Source organism: Tenrec ecaudatus, chromosome 4, assembly GCF_050624435.1.
Source record: "Tenrec ecaudatus isolate mTenEca1 chromosome 4, mTenEca1.hap1, whole genome shotgun sequence".
Classification (NCBI taxonomy): Eukaryota; Metazoa; Chordata; class Mammalia; order Afrosoricida; family Tenrecidae; genus Tenrec; species Tenrec ecaudatus.
Window position 1 is genome coordinate 158,743,398 of NC_134533.1, and position 26,203 is coordinate 158,769,600.

General features: G+C 38.8%; 1 protein-coding gene across 3 annotated transcripts in view; it reads right to left on the reverse strand.

Annotated features, from left to right (window-relative positions):
- The window catches only part of IFT80 (intraflagellar transport 80), a 166,862-nt gene that overhangs the window by 132,449 nt on the left and 8,210 nt on the right, over nucleotides 1–26,203 (reverse strand). For all 3 annotated transcript variants that reach the window (XM_075546978.1, XM_075546977.1, XM_075546980.1), the window contains exons 2-3: nucleotides 19,497–19,582; nucleotides 16,154–16,373 (exon numbers count right to left, since the gene is read on the reverse strand). In XM_075546978.1, coding sequence (XP_075403093.1) covers nucleotides 16,154–16,373; nucleotides 19,497–19,535 — 259 coding nt within the window. In that variant the 5' untranslated portion in view covers nucleotides 19,536–19,582. The remainder of the gene's footprint in view (nucleotides 1–16,153; nucleotides 16,374–19,496; nucleotides 19,583–26,203) is intronic.

Below are 26,203 nucleotides of genomic sequence, written 5' to 3' on the forward strand. Positions count from 1 at the left end.
CTTGAAATACAATGCCTTTACTGTCTACCCACATGTAAGAAAATCAAATCGCTATAACTATTATTCAAATGTATGCAGCGACCATGACAGCTAACGAAGAAGTGATTGAAGAAGTCCACCAATAACTTCAGTCGGAAATGAACCAAACATACAATTAAGGTGAATTGATAGTTATTGCTGATTATGTTGAAATAAAATGTTGGAAATGAAGAGGACGGACTAGTAGTTGGAAAATATGGACTTGAAGATAAAATATCGCTCATAAAAATAATATAGACAATATAGAGATAATATATAATATTAACATATAACAGCATATTATATATGATATTTTATCTATATTATATCTTCAAGTCCATATTCATATATTATATAATATATAGATAATATAATATAGATGTAATCTGACCACAGAAAGCATTGTACTCCATGGTGGATTTAGCAAGATGCTTTCTGACCATGAGTGTCACACTAGTCCTCTTGATTATGTTGTTCCTGGGACAGTAAATCATATGATTTTTGGATTCCAAATGGCCAAGCCCAATGCATTTCAGCTCACTAATACCTAGGTCATCAATCTTCATGCATTCCATTTCATTTTTGACCACTGCCAATTCTGCCAAATTCATACTTCACACATTAAAAGTTCCAGTCATTAGAAGATATTTGCAACTGTTTCCCAAGTGGGAAGCCAAGTCCTTCTTCATTGCCTATTCTTAGTCTGGAAGCCTGTTCACTCTGGGTGCGTCTGCTGGCACCTGAAATACCAGTGACAGAGCATCACAGCAACACACACGCAACCACAGCACAACAAACTGGCACACAAGAGATGGCCAGTTTCATTTCTATTACCAAGTTAATCTCTATCACCAACTTGGAAACAAAGTGGTAGAACCAATAGCTGGAAAATAGGGACTTGGTGATAGAAATTAAGCTGGAGACTGAATAATAAAACTTTGCAAAACTAACGACTTATTCATAGCAAATGCCTATGGGGGGGGTTTCACCACAACATGAGGAACTGTATTAAAGGGTCACGGCAGGCATTAGGAAGGTTGAGAACCACTTATCTGAGGATTTATTTTACTTAATTCACTTTCAACTTGAGGTTTTTAAAGATTCAGAGTAATATTAACAATTCACTAAAAACATAATTTACCGTATATACTCTTGACACTGCAGGGCTTTGAATGTTTGTTTACTCACATCTAACCAATCAGAGCCGTCCTATGTCATGACGACTCCAATTCACAAAAGCACCCGTAGTGATTCACTTATGCCGGCAGCTCAACTGGTAAGGATGTGTCTGCGGCTGTGCTCCGTCTCTCCCCTTTGGTCTCTGTGTGAATTCACATCCTGCATTTCCCACCCTAGGCTTATACTCGAGTCAATCCGTTTTTCTGGTTCCCCAGGTAAGAATTGGGTACCTCGGCTTATACTCTGGTCGGTTTATATTCGAGTACATACGGTAAGTCAGATGCTTAAGATAGCTTTAAAACATTTAATTAGCAATGTGGTAGTTACAAAATCTGGTGTTAATTTGAGGATTAAGAGTGTAGGGATAGAGTGTAGCCTGTCAATCAGAATATACCCAATGAGGCCTCTGTATGAGCATGGCCTTCTCCTGAGGATTCTGGGAATTCCTGTATTTCTTCCTTGGAGGCCAGAGACACCCTCTCTCTCTGCTCACTCCCTGGGAGGCATTGCAGCTGACAAGACACATGGAACTCTGCTAGTGCCCTGAACTGGAGGAGCCACGTGGAGACCCTGCCAGTGCTGAGATGCCTCTACTGCCATGTGATCCACAAGACTATCCACCCACTGGCTTGTGATCTTCCTGCATTCGGCATCATTGGACGTGTTGCATGACTCTGAAGAGGAATTTATAGACTGGTACTGGACATATGGGCTATTATCTGACTTACGGGCTTGGATTGGACTGGGATGTTTTCTTAATGTACTCTTTATATAAAGCTCTTTCTTATACATATATGAGTGTTTATGAATTTGTTTCTCTAGTCTACCCAGACTAACACAAGCAACTTCTGGTTATTTCATTGACCACCTACCCATTTCCATCAACAAAGTCACTCGCTCTTTCTATACTTTATGTGTAGTTGTTATAGCACGTTTTATTGATCTAGCATTTCTTTCAGGCAATGGTTCATGTCTTACATTTTTACTTGAAAAAATGTTTTTACATAACCAGCACTTGTGAAATTTTAAGATTTAGTGACCATAAGTATGAGTAACTGAACAAAGTGACTGAGTTATACTCTATTAATATAGTCCTTTTAATCATAATCCCGTATGCCACGTAATTCTTCTGGATTTCATACACCTGGGGCTGTGGTCCCATTTTGGTGGAGAGGGCATTATCGGCTAATACACAGGCATGGCATGAGAATGTGTTCTGATCTTAGTAGAGAGTGGAATAAGACCACATTCTCTAGTGGTTATCTTTTCCTATTACTTACAATGATGTGAGGAATTATATGCTACAGCTTCAAGGAGAGAGAAAACTTTCTAGAATCTAGAGTGACCTAGGAACAAGCCTGGCTGATTAAGATTAGTAGGAGGCCAATGCCGACTGGAAACATCTTGCCAGAGACTCCAGGTCATCTGCGCATAAATAAAATACAGTTCAGGAGTGGAGAAGAGATTAGTACATTTGAGTGAAATGTTATTGCACCATGTAGCCCCCACCAAATGACCATTCCCTGCATGGGTCTGATAAGAAGGTGGGGGGTGACAGTGATAGGATTCACCTGTGAGTCATTGTGAACAGGCTTCTCTGCAAGGCAATCCAGAGCTCACACTGGGAAGCGGGGGGTGGGGGGGGTGAGCTCATCACAGGCAAGAGACAGGATGGAATGCATCCTCTAGCTCCAGCATCTGGCCCTGCCTGACCTGCGGGTTTTGGACTGAACTGCACCCACCACGTGAGTCATTTCCTCGAATTTTTGTGAGTTTTATGGACCACCAGCCATTCGCACAGTCCAGAGATGTGAGTATGTACTCGGGCAGGAAAGGGGAATGGAGCAGACAGTCATCTTGCAAGAGTTGAATTTGGGGGACTTTTTCAATCTTAAACTCCTTGGGACTAGTTTGGTGTTAATTTCTACAAAAGAAATTATTCCCAGACTGACCTACTTTGACATTAGCTTTGGCACTGATTTTCTAGGCCTCATGCATAAGGTACCGTTTTCTTTTAGTAATTATCCCATTAGCGCCGCCTGCGTTTCCTCATTCTTCCCTGTTACTTTGTATTGACCACTATGCTATTTAAAAATGTAATAGGAGTACTTTGAATACAACTGTCTTACTAGTCTTTCTGAAACTAAAACTAATTTGAATATATTTTAATGTATTCTTTAAGCTGTCTTTGATAATTATTTCTTTTTTCCAGGTCTGTTTTATTAAATGTTAGCGTATTACCTGGTATCGAATACCAGGTAGTGCATAATAGTTATTGAATGTGATGAACAAATCCATCACCAAAGAAAGTAGTCAGGCAATTCTTGAACCAGAATTAACATTCTCAGAAATTAGCTGTCTTTTTTCAAAGGAAATTTATAGATTTAAGTCGATAGATTAAGTCTTATCAACTTAATACTGAATTTTCTATTACAAAAATCTATGACTGCTATGACTTCCAGCATCACAGCAACACAAATGGCACTGTGATATGATGAGCCGGCAGGAGAGTGGCGAGTGAACATGGCAATTAGCTGCTGTTATTGGTTGTTAGCTACCCTCCGGTTGATTCTGACTCAGAGCACGGCCCGGCTGTGTCACCCTCACAGAGCCGAGCTGGGGCGACAATGGAGCTCGTTGCTGCAGCCATTGTGTCCATCTAGCCTGCGAAGCATCCTCCTTCTTTCACCGAGTTTCTGTTCCACCTCGCAGGATGTCTTTTCCTTCAGAGAACATGTCCTACATGTGTGAGATGACCCAGAGAAGACATTCTAGAATAACAGAGGCCAGCTCTTTGCACAGATTTGGTGCTCAGTAAATCTTTGACCTTTGTATTTTATCTGTTACAAGTTGTTTGAATAGCATATCTAAAATAAAGTATAAACATAAAATTATATGTCAAATATTTTAAAGCCTACTATTATCATTTAGGTTCTTCTGTATACCTTTCCTAGCTTTTGTTTGTTTGTTTGTTTGTTTTTTTACCTTTCCTAGCTTTTTGACACGTTTTTTAAAATGTTAGACCAAGACTAGAACTCAATTTATTTTCAATTATTTGCTAGAAGTAGACTAGAAAGTAACTATAACCAAGGAGTCATTTATTCATTCATTTATCAGATTGATTCAAATGGATTATTTAAATAAAAATGATAAATATCTAAGCCCTGAAGGATAAAATTAATTTCTCACTTATTAAATAAGGCATAAATTAGTTTTTAAAAAGTTAGAAATAAGAAAAAGTATGGAGCAAGATTAAAAATACATGAAATGACATCTAGAACTATTGCCTTGAGGTAATCTTTAAACCTTAAACCAAAGCTACCCCTTGATGTCTTCTTACAACCCAACAATAGTTTGGGCATTAAGTTTTGGGGTTTTACTAAATTTTTTATTGTGGATTAGGTGAGGGTTTCCTCAGATCATTTTTGTACTCAACTTTAGCAACTTATCAACCCATTAGTTTGTTCTGCATCTTCCTGTCTTTCTCCACCTCCCTTTCAGTTACTATCTTCCCCTTCACCAAGCTAACGCCTGTCTACCTTCTACCCTATTAATTCCCTTTGCTTCCTTTCCCCTCCCACCTCTAGTAACCATCAAAGCCTATTCCTTGTGGTTTGATAACCTTCATCTTAATTTTTTTAGATATGAACAGTCTTACACATTGGTCCTTTTGTGATTAACTTCACTCAGCATAATGACCTCCAAATCCATCCATGTCATGAGGAGTCTCCGCTCCATCATTACTCTTTAGCGATGCTTACAATTCCACTGTGTGCATGTGCCAAAGTTTGTTTCGCCAGTCTTCCACTGGCGGGCAGTTTGCTTGTTTCCATTATCCTGCTATTGTGAATAATGCTGCCCTCAACATGGGTGTGCATGCATCTGCTCACATTACCACTCATATTTTCTAGAATACAAACCAAATAGGTGATTGCTAGGTCTTATGGTTTTTCTATTTCCAACTATTTGAGGACAGGCCATACTGCTTTCCGTAGAGTATGTATAATTTTACAATCCCTCCAGTAGTATATCAGGGTTCCAATCTCTCTGTACCCTCTCCAGCATTTGTAATTTTGTTTTATTGAACTTTGCTATAAAGGGCATTAATATCTCTTAAGATTTATATGTAGGGTTAAAAAAAAAAAAAGGTCCTATGGACTAATGGGCCATGCAAACATTAGTCTCCACAACCCTGAGACCAGAATTCAATGGATCCTGGCTACCATTACCAAGTGCTCTAGAAAATATCACTAAAAAAGTGCTAGGGAGGGGAGAAAATGTGGAACACAGCTTGTCATTTGATCTCCCTCTTGATCCATTTTAAATGTGTTCTAGTTTTTAATATTTTCTGCTTTTTGATTGAGTTATTTTATCTGCTTTACTTTGTTGAGTTTTTTTAAATGTTTCTCTGAATATGAAATTTAAAATAGGTAAATCTATCGAGACAATAACTAGATTAATGGTTCCTTGGGTGTATGGCAAAGGAGGTTGTGAGGAAATGGCAAGCTTGTACTATGAGTACAAGAATCAAGGAGCCCTGGTGGCATGAAGTTTGAGCACTAGGCTACAACACAAGAATCAAGAAAATGTTGGGGGTGGGGAGAAAAAAATGCAAGAAATTGCTCTAAAACTGATTATAGTGATGATTGTACAAATATTTTTGATGCGATTGAACTATTGAATTTTGTGATATGTAAATTATATGCCAATAAAACTGATTAAAAAAATAAGACCAATCTTACTGATCAGATACAGACGATGGCCTTTAGTAACCCTTCAGGTCTGGAGCAGGACTCCACCCTTTAAGATCAAAAGGGCAAAGTTCTGAGAGGAAAGAAGGAAAACTGGAACGAAGCAGGGAAGAAGTGGGATGAAGATGTCTATGAACGGACTGCGAACAATACATGAATTGTTAGATGTAAAACTGATGATTTGCTTTGTAAACCTTCACTTAATGCACAATAAGAAGGTGTTGTTCTGTAAAAATATACATGGAATCAAAGGAGCCCTGGTGGCATTATGCTTGAACTCAGCTGCCAAGAGCACGGCTGGCAGTTCAAACCTATTTACTGCTCCATAAGAGAAATATGTGGAGGCTTCGTCGTGACTAGCATTGCGGGTCAGAATTCAACTACCGGTAATTGGCAATAGGGTTAGTAATATGGGTTCAAACTAACAAGAGCAAGACCAAAGATTAGTTAAGAAACAGGGCAGTGAGTTTGACGAGGAGGAACTAGAAAACAAAGAAGAATGGCTGCACAAGTTCAAGAACATAACCAATGTCACTAAACCATACATGTAGAAACTGTTGAATGAGGACACGTGGGTAAGTAAACACGTGTTGCTAGCATGGTTCCAGTTCAAACAGGCACAGGTTTAGTTCATGTTTAAATAATGTCTCTGTGATCAGATGGCTACAGACCAGTTCTCTCGGTGAAATTCTGGTCGTAGTCTTGTCAGGGTGCCTTCAAAAATGGACCAATCTCTGCGCCTCTTCCCACCCCCCCCCCACTATCATGATCCCAATTCCATCTTACAAATCCAGCTAGACCAGAGGATGTACACTGATACAGATAGGAACTGGAAACATAGGGAATCCAGGAGAGAAAAACCCCTCAGGACCAGTGGTAAGAGTGGTGATACTAGCAGTGTAAGGGGAAGGTGGGGTAGAAAGGGGAACCAATCACAAGGATCTACATAAAACCCCTCAATGGGGAACGGACAAGAGAGGGGTGGGTGAAGGGAGACGTTGAACAGCGTAAGACATGACAAAATAATAATTTAGAAATGATTAAGGGTTCATGAGGGGGGTGAAGGAAGGGAGGGGGGATAATGCGGAGCTGATACCAAGGGCTCAAGTGGAAAGCAAGTGTTTTGAGAATGATGATGGCAACAAATGTACAAATGTGCTTGACACAATGGATGTATGTGTGGATGTATGTAAGAGTTGTACGAACTCCCAATAAAATGATTTTTTTAAATGGTCAATCAAAAAGTGACTTCTGAGAGAATATGCTGGACCAATTAATTCAAGGCAGAGAGTTCAGCTAAAACAGCTAGTTACTGAGGAGACCGACAAAAAGTAATCTTGATAGATTTTCTCAAAGGACACGAGACAATCATGGGAGCTTCTTAAGAAGAATATTTATGAAAATTTCAAACTGCTTTGGTAAGGAAGACGCAGGAAAGATGTAGGGAGGAAGTGTTTTCAATCGTGACTGCACATGTGCATATTTCAAAGGTGGCAAGGGCTGTCCTACAATAATTTCACTGGGAAGCCTTATCCCTTCCACCTGATAGCCCTGGTCTTGCCTCTTGAGACGAAATTTTGCTCCCCAAACTCAAGGAACATTTAAAAGGAACATCATTGGAGCCCCGTGAAGATGCTAAGACTGCTGCCTTGACAAGATGTAAATAAAAGGAGAGTTCTCCAGGGAAAGGATTCAACTGACACAAACACTGCTTTTGGAAGTGTATAGGCCTGGATGGATCATATATTAAGAAGTAACAGCTTCATATTTCAGTTTTTATTCAATAAAGGTTTCCATGATTTTGTATCAATATTTTTTTACTTACCCTCATATGTTCTGCTGAGTATATTTTCAACAGCAAAAATTCATGCCATGCAATTTAAAATACTAGAAATGCCTTAAGCAATATCTATGTTAGGGAGCACAAAGAGGCTAGAAAGAGAACATTTAGGAACAAAGAACACACATGCACTTTGCAGATGGCAAATATTTGCAAAAATGTTGCAGATGTTTATAAAAGGCCTCAAAGATATGGTCCTACTTGATACTTGTCATCATGAAAAGATCACTGAAGATATGAGTGTTATAGTAAAGCGTGGTAAAGAGAGCAGATGGTACCCAGCTACTAGAAAAAAATAGCATCTGGGATCCTAAAGGATTGTCGTAAAACAGTCATCTAAGTGAGGTGTCAGCTAAATCCACACAGAAGCATATCAGCCTGTGTAATCCAAGGATTAGAAATAATACAATCCAAGACAGGAGAAGGGAATAGTATTAGAATTTAAATTCTGAGCACCCAGTTTGCAGAAAGCTATGGATCACAGTGAAAGCCCAAAATCCATTTCTAGGGTCCCCACATGGGGTAAGCCTCCAGTGAACCCTTCTGACCACTGACCAGGGATGTGTGCGGCCTTGCTATCAGACGGAGTACAATGAAAAGTATATAAGTACAGATGTCGTTGGGTTACATTGTAACACCTTAGCATTTGTTCTCCCTTTTGACACATTTTAAATTTGTTCTATTTTTTTCTGCTCTTTTCCCCTGAGGTTTTTGTTTTATTTGGGTTGGTTTTTTTTTTTTCTTTACATGAAATCCAGGATTGGTAAAGTTTCTTAGGCTTATGGGAGGGGAAGTTGGTGGAAAAAGGGTAGCTAATAATTATAGAGAACAAAATAGAAGAAAATGTTCTGAAATTTATTGTGGTGATTGCACAACTTTTTAACATGTTTAAACCATCAAATTATATGACATGTGAATTATATGTGAATACACCTTGAAATTTTTAAAAAGAGAATATGCATTCAAGGAACTGCAAGTAGTTTAGCATAGCGGAAGTATACTAAAAGTGAGAAAGTATGGGAACAAGAGCTGAAGATTTTGATGTATCAAGCTTCATGAGGCCAGTATTGGAGGCTGGTTTCCATTTGATAAATTGTAAAGAACCCCAGTAGACCCAGGGTTTTCACACAGCATGGAATAGTCAAAAGTCAACCTCAGGTAACATCAAGATTTATAAATATCATAACATGCTGAATGGTTTAACAGTTATAAACAAAGATTGGTAATGACTAGCATCTGATAATAAGTATATGTACCAACAGTGTTTAAAAGACTATAACATAGACATATTAACTAATAAGAGAATATTCCTTATTAGAGACTATTTAGAGAATATTTCTTAATAAGAGAATATAGTAGGTATTGTAAGATACCTAGTACAGTATAGTGTATAATAAGTCAACTTTCAGTAAAGGTAATTGAAAGTGTGTAAGTGGCAAAGTGGCTATCCACCTGACTAACCTCAACGTCAGAGTTTGAAAGACCAGCTGCTGTGTGGGAGAGGAAGATGAGCTTGCCTACTCCCACAAAGAAGTACAGTCGCAGAACCTCCCCGGGACAGCTTCGCCCTGTCCCACAGGGTTGCTCTGCGTTGGAACTGACTCGTGGCACTAAGTTTTTAGTAAGTTAATGCCTTTAGAAAGATGTGAAGCCAGAATTCCAAAGTTTTTAGTAAATTAATGCCTTTAGAAAGATGTGAAGCCAGAATTCCGTTACATCGCCGCTCTTCTAATGCATTTTAAATAATTCAGTTCTTTTTTAAATGTTATTAACACAATGGTAAAGAAACCTTTCCTTTAAAAAAACAAGACACAGCTATATGAAATATTCAAAAAGAGGAAATGTAGAAACAAGAGCTAGTAATGAGAGAAAATCTTGGCAAAAGTCAGCGTCCTACACTTCAGAATCTTGCCAAGATACCAGGGACCTTTCTCGAATCTGAAAGAAGGAGGGGTCAGATAAAGGGACATCAGAGAAGTGGTAAGCAAATTTTAAAAACTGTAACTTCTTTCTACACATTAGGGCAGGAAAAACCAAAGTGGGAAAGTTAGTAGCAATTAGAAAAGAGAACCCAAGAGAAAGAGATAATGCTAGGGGTGAACTTGGCACTGACTGAACTAGAAAGTGACCTCACATGCCTAAGCAGCAGGTGGCCCTTTGGCCACCTCTGAATTGCATCTACCTTCTTTGAACACGTTTTTCTTTTTATTTCTGGATACTGTCTTGCATCACTTTTCACATCTTTTCTTTAGGGTATCATTCTTTCTCTCTCTCTCTCTCTCTCTCTCTCTCTCTCTCTCTCTCTCTCTCTCTCTCTCTCTCTCTCTCTCTCTCTCTCTCTCTCTCTCTCTCTCTCTCTCTCTCTCTCTCTCTCTCTCTCTCTCTCTCTCTAATAAGATCCCAAATAGCCTTCAAACTTGCCTAGGAAGCAATTATTCCACTTTGGTTTTCTCTTCTCCTTACAACTTGTGGCATGCTGTGCCATTTTGTTAATTAACTAAAAACACTCACTGCCAATGAGCTGATTCCAACTTGTGGCTACTCTATATAACAGAATAGAACTTCCCCTCTGGGTTTCCGAGACAGTAATTCTTTACAGGAATATGTCTCGTATTTCTGCCGAGAGCAGCTGATGGTTTCAAACGGCTGATCTTGCAGTTAACTGCCCAAGTAACCGCTACACATCACCAGATCTCTTTTTCTCATATAGTAAGCATTAAAGTTAAATGAAATGGTATGCTCTCTCGAGTCACAATGCATTGGGCCATATTTAATACCATACAGATTTATCTCTTAAATTGTATCTTTTAACTTACTTTAGACATGTTTTGCTATCAGAAAATGTTTTATCAAAAATCAATGTGAAATAGAGACCCAAGCAGTTACCCTTAGTTAAATGTTATTAAGTAATCTGAATTCAGGGAAATATTCAGAAACAAAAGTCATCAAGTCTATTTATGTTTACTGTCATGTTCCCCAGGACATAAAAGGCAATCCTTAAATACTGGTGAATTTAAAAAGAAAGTATAAAATAGAATATATGGTATGCTACCTTCTGTGTTGTGCCAAAAGAAACACAGAAAGAATAAGCCAGCAACCAAAGAGAATGGCTACCTACAGGGAGGAAAGGGAAGTTATCCAAGATTGAGGAAGTTATCCAAGTTATCCAAGTTATCCAAGTTATCCAAGTTATCCAAGATTGAGGAAATGATTTAGAGTATTTCTTTCAACATAGCTCTGAATTTTGGAAATACCCATGCTACTGTTTTACATATTTAAAAATAATTAGATCAATAAGGAATAGAGGTGAGGCTTAAAAGAGAAACAAATGTAAATAAATATAATCCAGTGAATAACAAAACCACAGGTACTTAAGCAGGGGGCTCTAAGGGTGATGCAAACTACTTTTGAACACAAGACTTCGAGTCTCTATCCTCAGTCTCAGTAGAAAAACATGAAACAAATATTAAATGCATTGGTTTTTTTGTTTTGTTTTTTAAACTAGTTTGAATTAACAATTTTGAAATGACTTAATGTGTATTGAACTTACTGACTCACTGCCAGAGTCTATGTTGACTCACAGCAACCCTATAGGCCAGGGTAGACTGCCCGTGAGACTCCTTACAAGTGCCCATAGCTCCTTCGGGGAATAGATAGGCCCATCTTTCTCTCAATGTATGTTGTAGGATTGAGTAAATGAGTAAACATATTGAAAATAATGAAAGCCAGGCTTCTTCACTGTTTCCAAATATTGGGGGAGGGGGGGAGGCAATACTAGAATTGGTGTTGAATTACAATTGGTATCAATTTCAACTTGTGATTTTTTTATATGAGGGAATGCCTAAGTAGATAAAAAGACAGCAATAGATATATTTGAAATACACTTACATTCATTAACTGTGCCAACTGATAAGAGTTTTGAAGCAAAAACACCCTTGTTGGAATGAACAAAAACACACACAACAGGTTTTCCTGAATAAATGCCTTATTTGGGAGCTGGGCTTAAAAGTACAAGGTGAACCCATGAAAAGCAGTGAATTATTTAATATAGCTCTTGTAGCCATAGATTTTGTTACTTCCACTAAACAACCTGTTTTCCTGATGGGTCTGGATAAGGTGAGCAAAAATACGGTTGGATTATATGATTCCACTGTAGGTGATTGTTAACAGTTAATTGTGAGTGCCATCCTGCTGAGTATAAAATGAGCCATCATAGAAGCAGGAAGCAGGGTGTGGTAGTTACATAATCTGTTGTCAATTTTAGCCTGAAGAGTGAAGGGGTGGAGTATAGCCTGTCAATTAGGTCGCAGCTTGATGAACTCATTTGGAGGTGCCAAGGAGATAAATAGCTCGCTGGAGGTGGGACACTTGCTCACTCCCTGTGAGACAGTCCTACAAGACAAATGGAGCTATACTAGAGCCCTGGAGCTAAAGGAGTCATGTGGAGATCCCTTTGGCCCTGAGATGTTTCCACGGTCACTGGATCTACAAGACTTTCCACCCACTGGCCGGTGATCTTCCTGCATCCGGCGCCATTGCATGTGTTACGTGAGTCTGAAGAGCAATTTATAGATTAGTATTGGACATATGGCCTGATATCAGACTTGATCTAGACTGGGCTGGGATGTTTTCTCAATATTCAATTACTCTTAAATGTATAGCTCTTTCTTATACCACTATGAGAGTCTCTACTAATTTGTTTCTGTAATCTCCCTAGGCTAACACATGGGACTTTCACTACTAGTCAAGAGACAAAGGCCTGGAATAGAGCACATCTTTTGGATCCCAAGGTCCCAGTGCATTGAATGTTCTTGATTCAGGAGACATCTTTAACATCAGAGGAGCGGCAAAAGAGCAGCAGCACCAGCCACCAGCACTAGTACTAGGAGTGAGAGAGTGAGACAGAGCAGTGGACTCCTCAGGCCACAGAGCAAGTAAAGCTGAGGGGCATGCGCCTAGCTTGTGGAGTGGGATGCCCTGGGCACTTCATTGGAGGAGTTGAATTTGCTAACCTCCAGAGTGGGAGCTGAGTTCCTCGTGTTCAGGTTTATAGGAAAGTGGCATGCTCTTTGGGCATTTATTAACAGCCTTAAAAGAGATTTATAACATTGTATAAATAGGGTAGAAGTCAGCCCAAGAAGCTAAGGGCCAGAGAGAGGCCTGCCTGCAAGTATGGCAGAAACTCTCCTGATTTAACAAATTTATCCTGAGCATTGTTCATCTGAATTGTAATCTGCTAACTTCCCTAATAACCCTCATAAAAGGTAACGAATGTGCAAATGTGCTTTATACAATTTTGATGTATGTATGAATTGTGATAAGAGTTTAAGGTAAACAAGCGGCCATCTAGCTGAGAGGCAACAAAGCCCACATGCAAGAAGCACACCAGCCTCTGCGACCATGAGGTGTCAAAGGGATCAGGCATCAAAGAACAAAAAAAAAATCCTATCAGTGTGAATGAGGGGGAGTGCGGAGCAGAGACCTAAAGCCCATCGGTAGGCAACTGGACATCCCCTTATGGAGGGTAGCAGGAAGGAGATGAGTCAGTCAGGGTGCAAAGTAGCAACGATGAAAAATACAACTTTCCTCTAGTTCTTGATACTTCCTCACACACACACCCTATGCTATCATGATCCCAATTCTACCTTACAAATCTGGCTGGATAAGAGGATGTACAGTGGTACAGAGGAACTGGAAACAGGGAATCCAGGGCGGATGATCCCTTCAGGACCAGTGGTGAGAGCGGCGATAGTGGGAGGGTTGAGGGAGGGTGGGGTAGAGAGGGGGAACTGATTATAAGGATTTACATATAACCTCCTCCCTGGGGGATGGACAACAGAAAAGTGGGTGAAGGGAGATGTTAGACAGTATAAGATATGACAAAATAATAATTTATAAATTATCAAGGGCTCATGAGGGAGGGAGGAGTGGGGAGGGGGGGGAAATTAGCTGATTGGCAGGGGCTTAGGTAGAGAGCAAATATTTTGAGAATGATGAGAGCAATGAATGTACAAATGTGCTTTACACAATTGATGCATGTATGGATTGTGGTAAGAGTTTCATGAACTCCTAATAAAATGATTTAAAAAAAAGAGCTAGTCTTGTAAACTCACTCACAGGGACAGGTCAACTATGTCTCATATGGTCACTATGAGTCAAAATCGACTTCATGGCAGTGAGTTTGAGTTTTTTGAGAAATTTATACGATAAATCAAATCCTGAGGAAACAGCTGACAAACGCAAAGTGTGGGACATTCTACAAACTAACAGGCCTGTTTTCTCCCAAACTGTTAGATCATCAGTGAAAAAAAGAAAGACTGTGGAGTTGCTCCAGATTAAACATGGTTATTAGAGACATGACAAAAATGTGCAATCTATCCCAAGGGCTCAAAAAGAAAGTAAATGTTTAAAAATGGTGATGGCAACATATGAACAAATATACTTGATATAATTGATGTATGGAATGTTAAAAGATCTGTAGGAGCCCTCAAGAAAATGATTTAGAATTTTAAAAACTTGTGTAATCCACGAAAAAAAGCCAATTTCTATGATGACATTAGTAGGAAAAAACTAATTTAAAAATGAACTCCAGATTAGATGGTAGTAGTATATCAATGTTAAATTTCCCAACTTTGATAAATGTATTATGATGATGTAACAGAAAACCCATATTTTTATGAAATTCATTGACATATTTATGGTAAAAGGGCATGTCTGCAAATTACTCTCAAATGTTTCAGAAAACTACGTGTGTGTGTGTGTGTGTGTGTGTGTGTTTAGGAAAGAGGGTAGGGAGAAAGAGTATATGGGAGAAAATGTTAAATTCTAAATATGGATAAGGACATGTAGAAGTTCATGGAAGAGTCCTGGTAGGTTATGCTTTGGACTGTTAACTTCAAGGTCAGCAGTTCAAATCTACCCACTTCTCATGGCAGAAGGAGGAGGCTGTCTCCTCTCGTAAAAATTTACAGCCTCAGAAACTCAAAAGTGGCAGTTTTACTCTCTCCTGTAGGGTCATTATGAGTTGGAATAAATTTGGAGGCAGTGGGTATAGTTGGTAGTTCACTGTACTATTCTTGCAGCTTTTCTGTAAATGTGAATTATATAAAAATAAACAGTTTTAAAAAACAGTCAAGATGGAATAATGGAGGTTTTGATTGGTTGGTGGTTTGGACTGTTGAATGCAAAGTTGATGATCTCAATGGAAACCCCCACCTAGTTTACAATTTTAAATGTTTTTGTGTTTTTTTTTAATAAAAATAAAAGTTAATGCTCTCTCCTTTATTATCTGAGGTAAATTAAATTCCAACTGTGAAATAAACGCAGCCAAATCCCACTTTGGATGCAATCTTCTATGGCGCAAGCACCAAGTAAAAGCACATATGTATCTCATTTAATTGTAAAAAAAAGCTGTAAAGCAACCTGCTTCTCTCTGCAAATGTAGTAAAAGCTGATGTTATTGTCTGGCATACCATTCCTTCCCCCTTCTGCTTACAAAAGTCTTTCCCTCCCTTTTCAAAGAAGATGATCTGAGACCCAATCAAGAGTCACTCAACCCCTTGACTGAAGTGACATGCACAGTGAGGAGCACCGAACCCAAGCCCACCCAGGGCCCTCTCTGCGACTGGCAGGCCAGAACCTGAGTGAAGCGCTCTTTCAGCTGCTAGTAGAACAAGCTTCGGGCTGCTAGCAGCCAGCACACTCCCCAAGTGGTACAAATAAGCTTAACGACAACAATAGCCCAGGCCTGAGGGCAGTGTAAAGATCTACTCCCAGGCTAGAAGAATCTAAAACTCCATTTAAACTAAAGTAGCATATAAGATTTCTGTTATTTTTCAATGAAGGTACCACCGAACTCACACAGTATACCAATAAACGAAAAAGTTCAAGTACTTCTAAAAGCACAAAAATTAAAATATTCCCTTAAAAGTAGTTTTTTACTTACCAGTAATATAGCTATGATCAAATTATATGCATCTCCAACTCTTTCTATTTGTTTTTTGTTTTCTTTTTCTTTTTTTGCATCTCCAACTTTTTAAGGGAAAATTAACATCTACTAGCTACTACAATTTAGATTTAATCAATAGTTTACCAAAACAAGTTTGAATTGTGTCCCTTTATTAGTGTGTTATAATGAAACCTGAGAAAAGCAATCAAAACTGCTGAGAGCTTAACTCTAGAGACTACAAAGTGAAGTCAAAAATCCACATTCAAGTCCAGTATGTATTAGTTTAATTTGCTTTCTTCATGACAATATGTAGGCAAATCCATAAATAACAGCTTTATAGAACAACTCAAAGCATAAGTCATACTAACATGTATTTTAGACACAACGATGAGCATATAACATTTATTTAAAACTTACCATCAGAACTTGTGAGGACAAAGCTTTCTGCTTGAGTCTGTTTCTTAATGCCTAAGCTTTTTGGAAACCAGTGAAGATCTATTGGGTAAATATCATCAGGAAGCTTTACTATCTGACTTGTTTCACTGGTCAGCAAGTTCCACTTCACTATCTGGTGATCATCACTACAGGAATACAGTTCTTCAGCAGTGGTCCAGCCCACACAGCTTACTAGTTCTTGATGTGGCCCCTTGTTAAGGAAGCAGCGAACACTCCAATGTCTACATCCAACTCAATAAAATAAAGAAATAAGAGTATTTTTTTAAGTAAAATATAGTCAAACATGTTAAAGCTCCTAAAGGTATTTTTCATTTTATAATTTTTATATTTTTCTCATATAGAGAAAAATATAAGAACTGTAGGAAGAATGGAAAGCAATGTGAGAAATCTAATGACCAAAATAAAAGAAAAAATGAGGTGAATACATGAAAATTTAAAATGGTGTTACAAGATACTCCATAAATGAGACCAAAAGTCACCCATCAAACAGATTAAATATGGAAGATGCTACACTAAACTATTGGGGGATATATACCCATATCATCTAAATTATTAGAATAAGCATTTTGATTTTAAAAATCAAGAATTAACAAAAGACTAAAATGTAATAGTAAAATATCTAACTATAAATCACATTATAATAGCAATATATCTAAGGAAAACCCAAAGTTTATGAGCTTCACTAAAATTTTACTAAACTTTGACATTAAATTCAGAAAAGAATTTCTGTTCTAATTTACTATACCTGTAAGTAAATAGGGTGCTGGATAAAGCATGAATTCTAAAACTATTTAGTCCATTCTTTAAGGCTCCAATTTACTAAGATGATTTCTACACAAGATAAAGTATTCAAAGGGCCATCACTTCCTCACTTCAGGACAGACTGCACACACTAACCGAATTGTGCATCTACATCCCTGCCCAGATCCAAGACTCAAAGAAACATTTAATCCAAAGACCCATGGACCACTCAAACCACAGCCTCCACTACTCTAAGAACAGAAGATCTAGATAGTGCCTGGATACCTAGACTGGCCATGTAGCAACGTCCCGGTTGGGGACCACAGAAGATCCAGGACAGCATGAGGGAGAAATATAGAAAATTCATAATGATAAAAAAATTACCACCAGACATACTGATCTGACAGAGATTTGTGAAACCTCTCAGACTATGGTCTTTTGGACACCCTTCTAACCTGAAAGAGAACCCACCCTTGGGATCACCAGGCAGCCAAATGGGAGGCTATAAACAATAGCACATGTGAAAAACACACTCTCCAGAATAATTGACACAGGGCTAAAGCTCTCCTTTGCAGAATGGCAACAGGAAACCCAGGCAGGAAGCTGGAAAGTGCTGTCATACTGTGGGAACTGCTACAAATGTTACAGAAATAAATGTGTATAAATTGAATAGAAAATTAATTCTGCAAATTCTCACCTAAAACACAATAAAGAACTGTCTACCTACCAAGACATTTCAGTGCATCCTTTACAAAGCACATTTTCTCCTGCCCAAATCAGAATGTATAACCTGATCATTCCCAGTTGGCTTTGTTCTCTTATTCTTATTACAGAATTCTTTTATTTTCTCCTTTTTGTACCAATATTTAAATGGGTTCATTTGAGTAGTCAATAAACTCTTTGTAAAGAAAAGGAAAGAAACAATGTGTCAGAAGTATTCTGAGAGGTTGAAATATTTTCTTTTGAGAGTGCTCACACAGGGAGTAAAGTAGCATGGGCGCTCTGAAAACAAAGCACCAGCTAACCCTAGTGAGCTGATTTCACTAGATCATTCATGGTAAGACTATTCCAATGTCACCGTTGTAGGCTAAACAATGTTAAGCAAAACCTAGACATCTAGGGAGAAAACATACATGCACATCCCAAACCAAAGCACATTGGCTTATCTTTGCATACATTACACTAAGCGCACTTCAGAGTTGTACAATGCAGTTTTTGGTCACTGTATCATCAAACGATTAGGCCAACTATAATTGAGAGAGAAATTTGCTGGATTGAGGAAGTCTAAAAACCTTATTCTTCAGTTTGAAAAAGTAAAAACAGGTGATAGACATGGTGAAAGCTATAAAGTTGTGTATGGCATGAACTCTGGAGGGCACACTTTGACAACAGATTAAAAACTTCAAGGAGAAATAAAAGGAATTATACTCGGCTCACCCAGCAATAATTGGGAGGCTGGTGCAGGGCCAGGCAGTACTTCAATCTGTTCATGAAATCACTCTAAGTCAGAACTCACTCAATGGCACCTAAGAACAGGAGCAGCATTGCTTCGACTAAAAGGTAAAGGAAGTACACAATACAAATGAGGAGCAAATAGAAATTCAAAAAGGTCAAAGGTCTAAAGTACAAAGGTACTTCTCTTTCTTTGAATGCAGAACCAGATTTTTCTTTATTTCAAACTGTATATTGATATTTTGTTAGAGGGAATAATAATTACTAGCAAAATGACCGCACATTTGGATGTGGCAACATCAATTTACTATAAAATTTTCTCAAAATTTTAATTTCTATGTGTCTCGACTGAGTCATACACTAAGGTCGACAGGTAATACTTTTGAGTAGCACTGTCTAAATCAGTGGGTCTCAACCTTCCTGATACCGCGACCCTTTCATACAGTTCCTCTGTTTTGGTGATCCCCAACCATAAAATTATTTTCGTTGCTACTTCATTACTGTCATTTTGCTACTGTTATGAATCGGGAGACCCCTGTGAAAGGGTCGTTCAACACCCAGGAGGTGGTGGCCCACAGATCGAGAACCACTAGTCTAAATGATTAATAATGATGTCAGGGGGCCAATCATACTCTCTTCTGCATAAAAGAACTTTTGGTGACAAAATATAGGAGCATACATCTGAGAAAATAACAATTGCTATCTTCCCATGTAAAATAATAAAGGTCTGATGGCTCAAATCCCCCTACTTTATCATCAGTGTGACTACACGAAACTAAATGAACAGACACCAGCTCATATGAGCAAAGACATTATTTGGTTTACAAAAAAATTTCTCTAAGATCGCACTAGACTAAACAAAAACTGCTCTGTGTGTACTTAAGTATAGTACTTAAGTAAGAAAAATGTTGATATGAATTGAAAATAAGACAGAGCAACTATGGTAGTTTGCTTTAGAGAGTTATCTGAATACACATAACCTTAATATTTTACAAAACTTAGCTAAGCTGTCATTAAATGAAAAAAATCATCCTCCAATGAGAATACTAAGTAGAAAACGTTTAAGAATAAATTGGATGGTTACAATAAAGTTTATAAATATTAAAAGGATATGTTTAGGTTCTTTTAAGAGAGATATCTTCAGCCTCATATCTTCAGTTTCCAGCCAAATGAAAAAATGGCACTTGATTAGGTGCACTGAAAATATAAAGTTGGAAAAATAAAATTAGCATTAAAAACAAACACAAGTACATAATACAAAGCAAATAAAACATCTTAAAATACCCCCAAAGAGTAGTTAAACACATAAAATTGTTAAATACAGGAAAGAGAAGAAAAACTTGTAGGTAAACCAGTCCTGCCAAAGGAAAGTTGAAACCTTTACATTGAAGTCCTGGGGTCTTCTCCAACCTGCCTGAGATTACTCTAGAACAAAAAAGCCACTAAGTCAGTCAGGTCATGCACAGACTCTCCTAAGGACCAACTGAAAGAATCTTCAAACTGGGAATCCCTCATCATAAATAAATTTTTCTTATGGAGTAAAACCAAACTCACTGCCATCGAGTCAAAGATATAAATTAAAAAGCTATTCAATTTTCTGAGTCCAATTTATACTTAGTACATTCTCATTAGTAATATCACAAATAAAATCATAATAATAAATGAAAGTATAATTAAGGGAGAAAAACCTTCCGCAACAAATAGAAAAGAACGAGGACAGAAACAAATGAAAAGAAGTGCTGGCTGCATGTGTGACAGCGCATGATCTCGTGTCAACGTGAAGATATAGAAAAGTGTGGGGGTGTAGTTTGACCTGTCAGTCAGGTCACAGTCTGGTGACCTCGCTTGGAGGTAGGACCGAGTTATAAAGCTCTCTGGAGGCCAGACTCGCTCTCTCTCCCTGCCTTCACCTTCCTGCTGGCTGGGCACCCTGGCTTGCTAGAGCCCTGGGATGTTTCCCACTGACTTTGGATCCATGACATTAGACGCACCGGCTTGTGATCTTCCTGCATTCTGCATCATTCCATGTGGCTCTGCGAGTCTGAAGAGGGACTTACAGACTAGGATCAGACTTATGGACTTGGATTGGACTGGAATGGGATGTTTTCTTGATATATCATTACTTCTTGATATAAAAGTCCTTTTCACACATATTTGAGTGTCGCTGGATTTGTTTCTCTAGTCAACCAGGCCGAACGCAATAACTAAGACTCCGGTAAACCTCTCTAGGATAATTTCTCATTCCCCTAACCCAGGAAGTCCTTTAGATTATACAGGTGCTAAACACAGCTGCGTTTCACCCTCTTATTTTAAGGATCCCTGGTGGCTCGGTGAGCTAAGCACCTAACTGCTAACGGAAAGATTGGCAGTGCGAACCCACTAGATTTCTCCTAGGAAGGGAAAGCTGGGGCAACCTCCTTCTGTGAAGTTTCACAACCTCAGACACTGCAAGAAGCAGTTTTACTCAACAGTGGTAGCCATTGTTGTTAGGTGCCAGGGAGTGGATTCAGACTCATAGCAAACCTACGTACAACAGAATGAAACACTGCTTGGTCCTGCGTGCCATCCTCACAATTGTTCTCTGTCTGAGCCCACTGCCGTGGTCACTGTGTCAACCCAACTTGGGGAGGGCCTTCTTTTTCACTGCCCCTCTACTTTACCAAGCAGGATGTCCTTCTCCAGGGACTTGTCTCAGCTGACAATAGGTCCAAAGTACGTGAGTCAGTGCCGCCATCCTTGCCCCGAGGCAGAGTTCTAGCTGTACTTCTTCCAAGCTTCTTTTACTGGTCCTTTTAGCAGTCCATGGTACGTTCAATATTCTTTGCCAGTGCCACAATTAAAACACACCAATTCCAGTCTTTCTTATTCAACGTTCAGCTTCCACACACATATAAGGCAACTGAAAGTATCATAGTGGTACTTACTAGGTAAGTTTTTTGTTAGTCTCAAGGAAAACTCTTGAGACCACAGGGGGGGAAAAAAATTCCAGCCAATATGAAACTAGAACCAGAAACCTCTCTCTTCTGGTACTCTTCGAGAGATTGCTGTTAAACTTTTGAAATATGGAACTAGATAGAAGTCAAAACTGGAATACAATCTCTCCTAGGTACACATTACAGGTTCAAAGTGTGTTTCCTAGGAGTTTTAGCACCTTTCTGCAAAATTCCTCCCTCCCTTCAATCAAGTCTTCTTCAGTTGATTAGAGGGAGTAATATTTTACAAAATGCTAATTTGTAATTAAAATTTGCTCAGCTTATGTTGTTATTATGTGCCAAGTCAGTTCTGACCCAAAGCAACCCTGTGCCTGACAGAACAAAACCCTGCACCGTCCTCCTGTGTCATCCTCACAATTGTTCTTAGGCCTGAGCCCACTGATGCAGCAACCTTGTCAATCCATTTCTTACAGGACCTTCCTCTTTTTCGCCTCCCCTTCATTTTACCAAACATGATGTCCTTCTCCAGGGACTGGTCTCTCCAGCCAATATGTCCAAAGTATGTAAAACAAAGTCCTGCCATCCTTGCTTCTAAGGAGCACTCTGGCCTTACTTCTCTCTAAGGAGCACTCTGGTCTTACTTCTTCCCATATAGATCGGTTTATCATTTTAACAGTCCAGGTACTCTCAATGCTCTTCTCCAGCACTACAATTCAAGTGTATTTAAGTTTAAAGTCAGTAATTGATCTGATTTGTATTCGTTTAAGAGTTCATCTGGATGGTAAAAGCAGAACATGAGACCAGAAATTGAGCAAGAATGTTAACAGGGAGACCAGTTAGCATATCAATAATTGACAATAGATAAACATGACTAGGAAGGCAAGATTGGTATGAAGCAGTCATATGCTGAATATATTTTGAAAGAAGGTTCCATGGGATTTGCTGATGAGCTGGATAGAGTTAATGAAAAAGAAGAGTCAAAATGACTCTGAAAGTTTCAGTAGGTGAAACAGTGATGACATTTACTGGGATTGAGAAAAAGGAAAAAGAGGTTGCAAAGGGTGTTATCAAAAATGGTTTCTGACATTTTAAGTTCAAGGTGCCAACACAATGGAGACATCACAATGGAAAATTCAAGGAGAAATTTTATATACAACTCTGGAGTCATGGGCGAGATTAGAATTAGTGATATGAGTTAAAGTTTGTTCATAAAAGAATCATTTAAAAACACAGACTAGGATGAGCTCACTCAAGAGAACATGAAGAGGTTCAATGGCTTCAACGGCTTGGAAGTCCTAGTAAAGGCTAAAGAATAGCATTAAGATACTAGACCCACTGCCACTGGGTTTGGTATCCCCATAGGGTTTCCAAAGACACAACTCTTTACAGAAGCGAACAGTCACATCTTTCTCCTGTAGAGTTACTGCTATGTTTGAACCACACACCTTCTAGGTAGCCGCAAAGTACTTTAATCATTCATGTCACTAGAATTCCTCGTGGAGGTGAACTAGAAAAAGCAGGTAGAGACAACATTCAATGCAATGCTTCAAGTTAAAAAAAATTTTTTTTGGGAGAGACATTGATATTGACAATATAGATTATGACTGTGAGAGTGGGTGACCAAGACCCAGAAATAGACCAGGGAATAGGATGGATTACTTAGTGAATATTTAAATTACACAAATAATGAAAAGATTAGTAGTGGATAGAGTCAAAAGTTAAAATGTTCACTGAATGAGGAGAAATAAAGATCTGCAGATAACTATAAAAAGACAAGGTAGAGAATAGGTTAATCTGATAAACCTTATTTTTACAGGATTGGGAGTTTTTAGGAAGGGGAAAGATAGAGAATAGCTCATACACACCGCCTGCCATAGCGTCAATCTGACTCATAGTGGCCCTATAGGATTGACAAGGCTATCAATCACTGCAGGGGAAGATAGCCTCATCTTTCTCTTCAGCTTTCTGTGGTTTGAACCTGGTGCTTAGCAGTACCCTCAACAGCACCCAGTACCACCAGGCTCCTTAGTGAAGTAGAGGAAAGATGATAAAACTGCTCACAGTAATAAGAAACGAGGTCCTTTGGCATAGGGGTTTCTGGGAGATTTAAATTAGACTAAGAAGGTAAAAGAATAATTGAGAATGTAAGTTGAGGAGAGATTTGACTAATGAAACTGAGTTCCAGATGGTAATCATTCCAGAATTCGATATATATTTTTTAATGTCAATGCATTCATTTCAATTAACTGCGACCCTATAGGACAGAGTAGAACAGCCTCAGAGGCTTTCCAAGGTTTCTTATTTATGAAAGCTGACAGCTTCATCTTTTTCTGCTAGTGAACTCAAGCTGTCAGCCTTTTATTTAACTGCTGAATGATTAGTCACCATTATCTAAGGGCTAGACATTTCAATGTCCATCAGAGTTTACATACCTATGTTTTAAATATGTGTGTATAAAATGAAACAGAGAGCAAGCCCTGAAAAAGAATTCCTGTTAAAAATTAGACTTAAGGTTGAAAAAACTAAAGAAGCACTAACAATGAGAGAAATTCTAGGGAGGAAAGAATGAAAGACATGGTAGAAAAGTCTTAGAAAAAGACATAAATGCCAAGTCTCGGTCATAAGCATATTTATGCCACATTCTATCTACATAAGTCATTTGCACATTGGCTAATAATGTTAGTATTAAGAGAAAAGTAATTTGCTATGACCACGCAATGCCTAGTATTTAAAAGTCCAGCTTATCAACTCAATAGTCAGTCCTTAAAGCTGATTGCTCTCAGAAGACGGGTGGAGGGGTTAAAAAAAAAAAAAGCTGATTGCTCTGATGTGACTCCTGTATTTCTCCTCCTGGTCTGCAGACAATTAATATGGTCCTTCTTGCCATCATCCCTTAAGCGATGTATTATACATGCTAGCCTCTTAGCCTCTATGCCTTATAATCCCATTCTGGAGGGAGTTCTCTACTATGCTAATAGACAAGATTACCCAACTCAAAACTCACTGCCATTGAGTCAATGCTGACTCATAGTAATCCTACAGGACAGGGTAGAACTGCCCCTGTGAGTTTCCAAGACTAACTCTTTGTGGGAGAAGAAAGCCCCATCTTTCTCCCTTGGAGCCGCTGGTAGTTTCAAACTATTGATGTTGCAGTTAGCAGCCCAACGAGTAACCACTGCAGCAAGGTGGGATATATTCTAAGTCTCCACATTACTAGAGGGTGGGGAACCATGTCCGCAGTCTCTGTTTGCTTGGGAATAGTGTCTGCTGAAAGCCCAAAGCCACACTTTCATCAGTCACGCCTCTCTGTAGCAGCCATCTTGGAAGCAAATAGAAATCCCAGGACCAGAAAGGAAGATGTCGCCAGTGAAGCATGTTTGAGCTCGGTGTGAATTAGCAGAGGCCAAGCCCAGAGGCTCCAGAGGCAGAGATCGCAGAACAGAGCAAAGGAGCCAGAGACTGGAGGCTATGGCAAGGAGACTGAGATAGAACACAGGAGCAGCGTCAAGACTATGAGCCTAGGAGACAGAGCAACAGGCGGGCTCCCTGACCCACAGAGGTAGAAGCCAAGGGACGGCCATGTCTACGGGAAGCTAAGAACCCGAGAGACACTTGGCTGCTGAGAAGAGATGCTTACTGTGTCCTGATCCTGACTTCAAGTACCTTAACTTGTTAACTTCCCTAATAAACTCTCATAATTGTGAGTTTTGTCTGTTAGTTTTCTGTGGTCTCTGCAATGAATTGTCAAGCCCAGTAGAGAAGCAGGATGCCACGGGAGGAACAATTGGTGTCAGAATAGGGTAAAGGGTGGAGAATGAAGCGACGGTCCTTGGCTTTGGGTAGAACTGGATTCTCTTTCTTCCTAGACCCACTTGTAGACGAGAGTTGTAGATCTCCTCTTCTATGGCACGTAAGAGTGAGGCAGGCTCACCATTTTTAGCGCGCGACTCAATGACATAACAAAGGAGCAGTCTTATTAATAACAGTACAGTTCAATGGTAAAGACTTTCATTCCCCACCCACCCCAATGTCCTATATGCATTTACTAAAGCGCATGGAGATGCTGCCATAATTATATTTCCTAGCAATTCTAGCTATGATTATTATTAGTCACTAGATATACCCAACTATACTTCAATTTTATTCTTATTGGTTATAATTAAGTCTATTTTCCCCCCAGAGAGGCCTAATAAATTCTAGCCAATAAACAAAGTGACCCATAAAGTATCAATTCATGCTTTAATTCACCAACTAGCATGAAAGAATCAGTCAACACAATATACCAGAATATTGTATAAGTACTTAAATAATGAGTTAAATCTTGTATACATGTGTATATAGGAAGATGTCTGGAATATGTTAAATAACAAAAGCAAAGTATACTCAACTCACTGCCATCAAATCGATTCTGACCAATAGCACTTGGAACAGAGTAGGTTTCTAAAACTGTAACTCTTTATAGGAAGAGAAAGTGCCATCTTTCTCCCTTGGAGTGGCTGGTGGTTTCAAACTAATGACCTTAGGGTGAGCAGTCCCTTTTGTGTAATTAAGTGATACATATTTAAAACTCGAGGACATCTACCAAGATATTCAAGACAATGATAAAGACTTTTGTGAAGGTAGGGGGACTTGGATGACTTCTTTTTTTATCTGTGTGTACTATTTAAAATTTCTAACCGTATGCACCGTGCTTTCTTATAAACCTATTTATGATAGTTATCTGAGTCATGATATGGCCCAGTTTTTTCTTCTTTATATGCTTCTCCATTTAAAAGAAACCTATTTCCTAAGGTCTCCATTTTTGTTCTCTTTGGCGTATTCTTTTCATTGAAACTCTCACCTATCTTATCTTCCTGATACTGTCCTTTGTTTCTTTATTATTTAT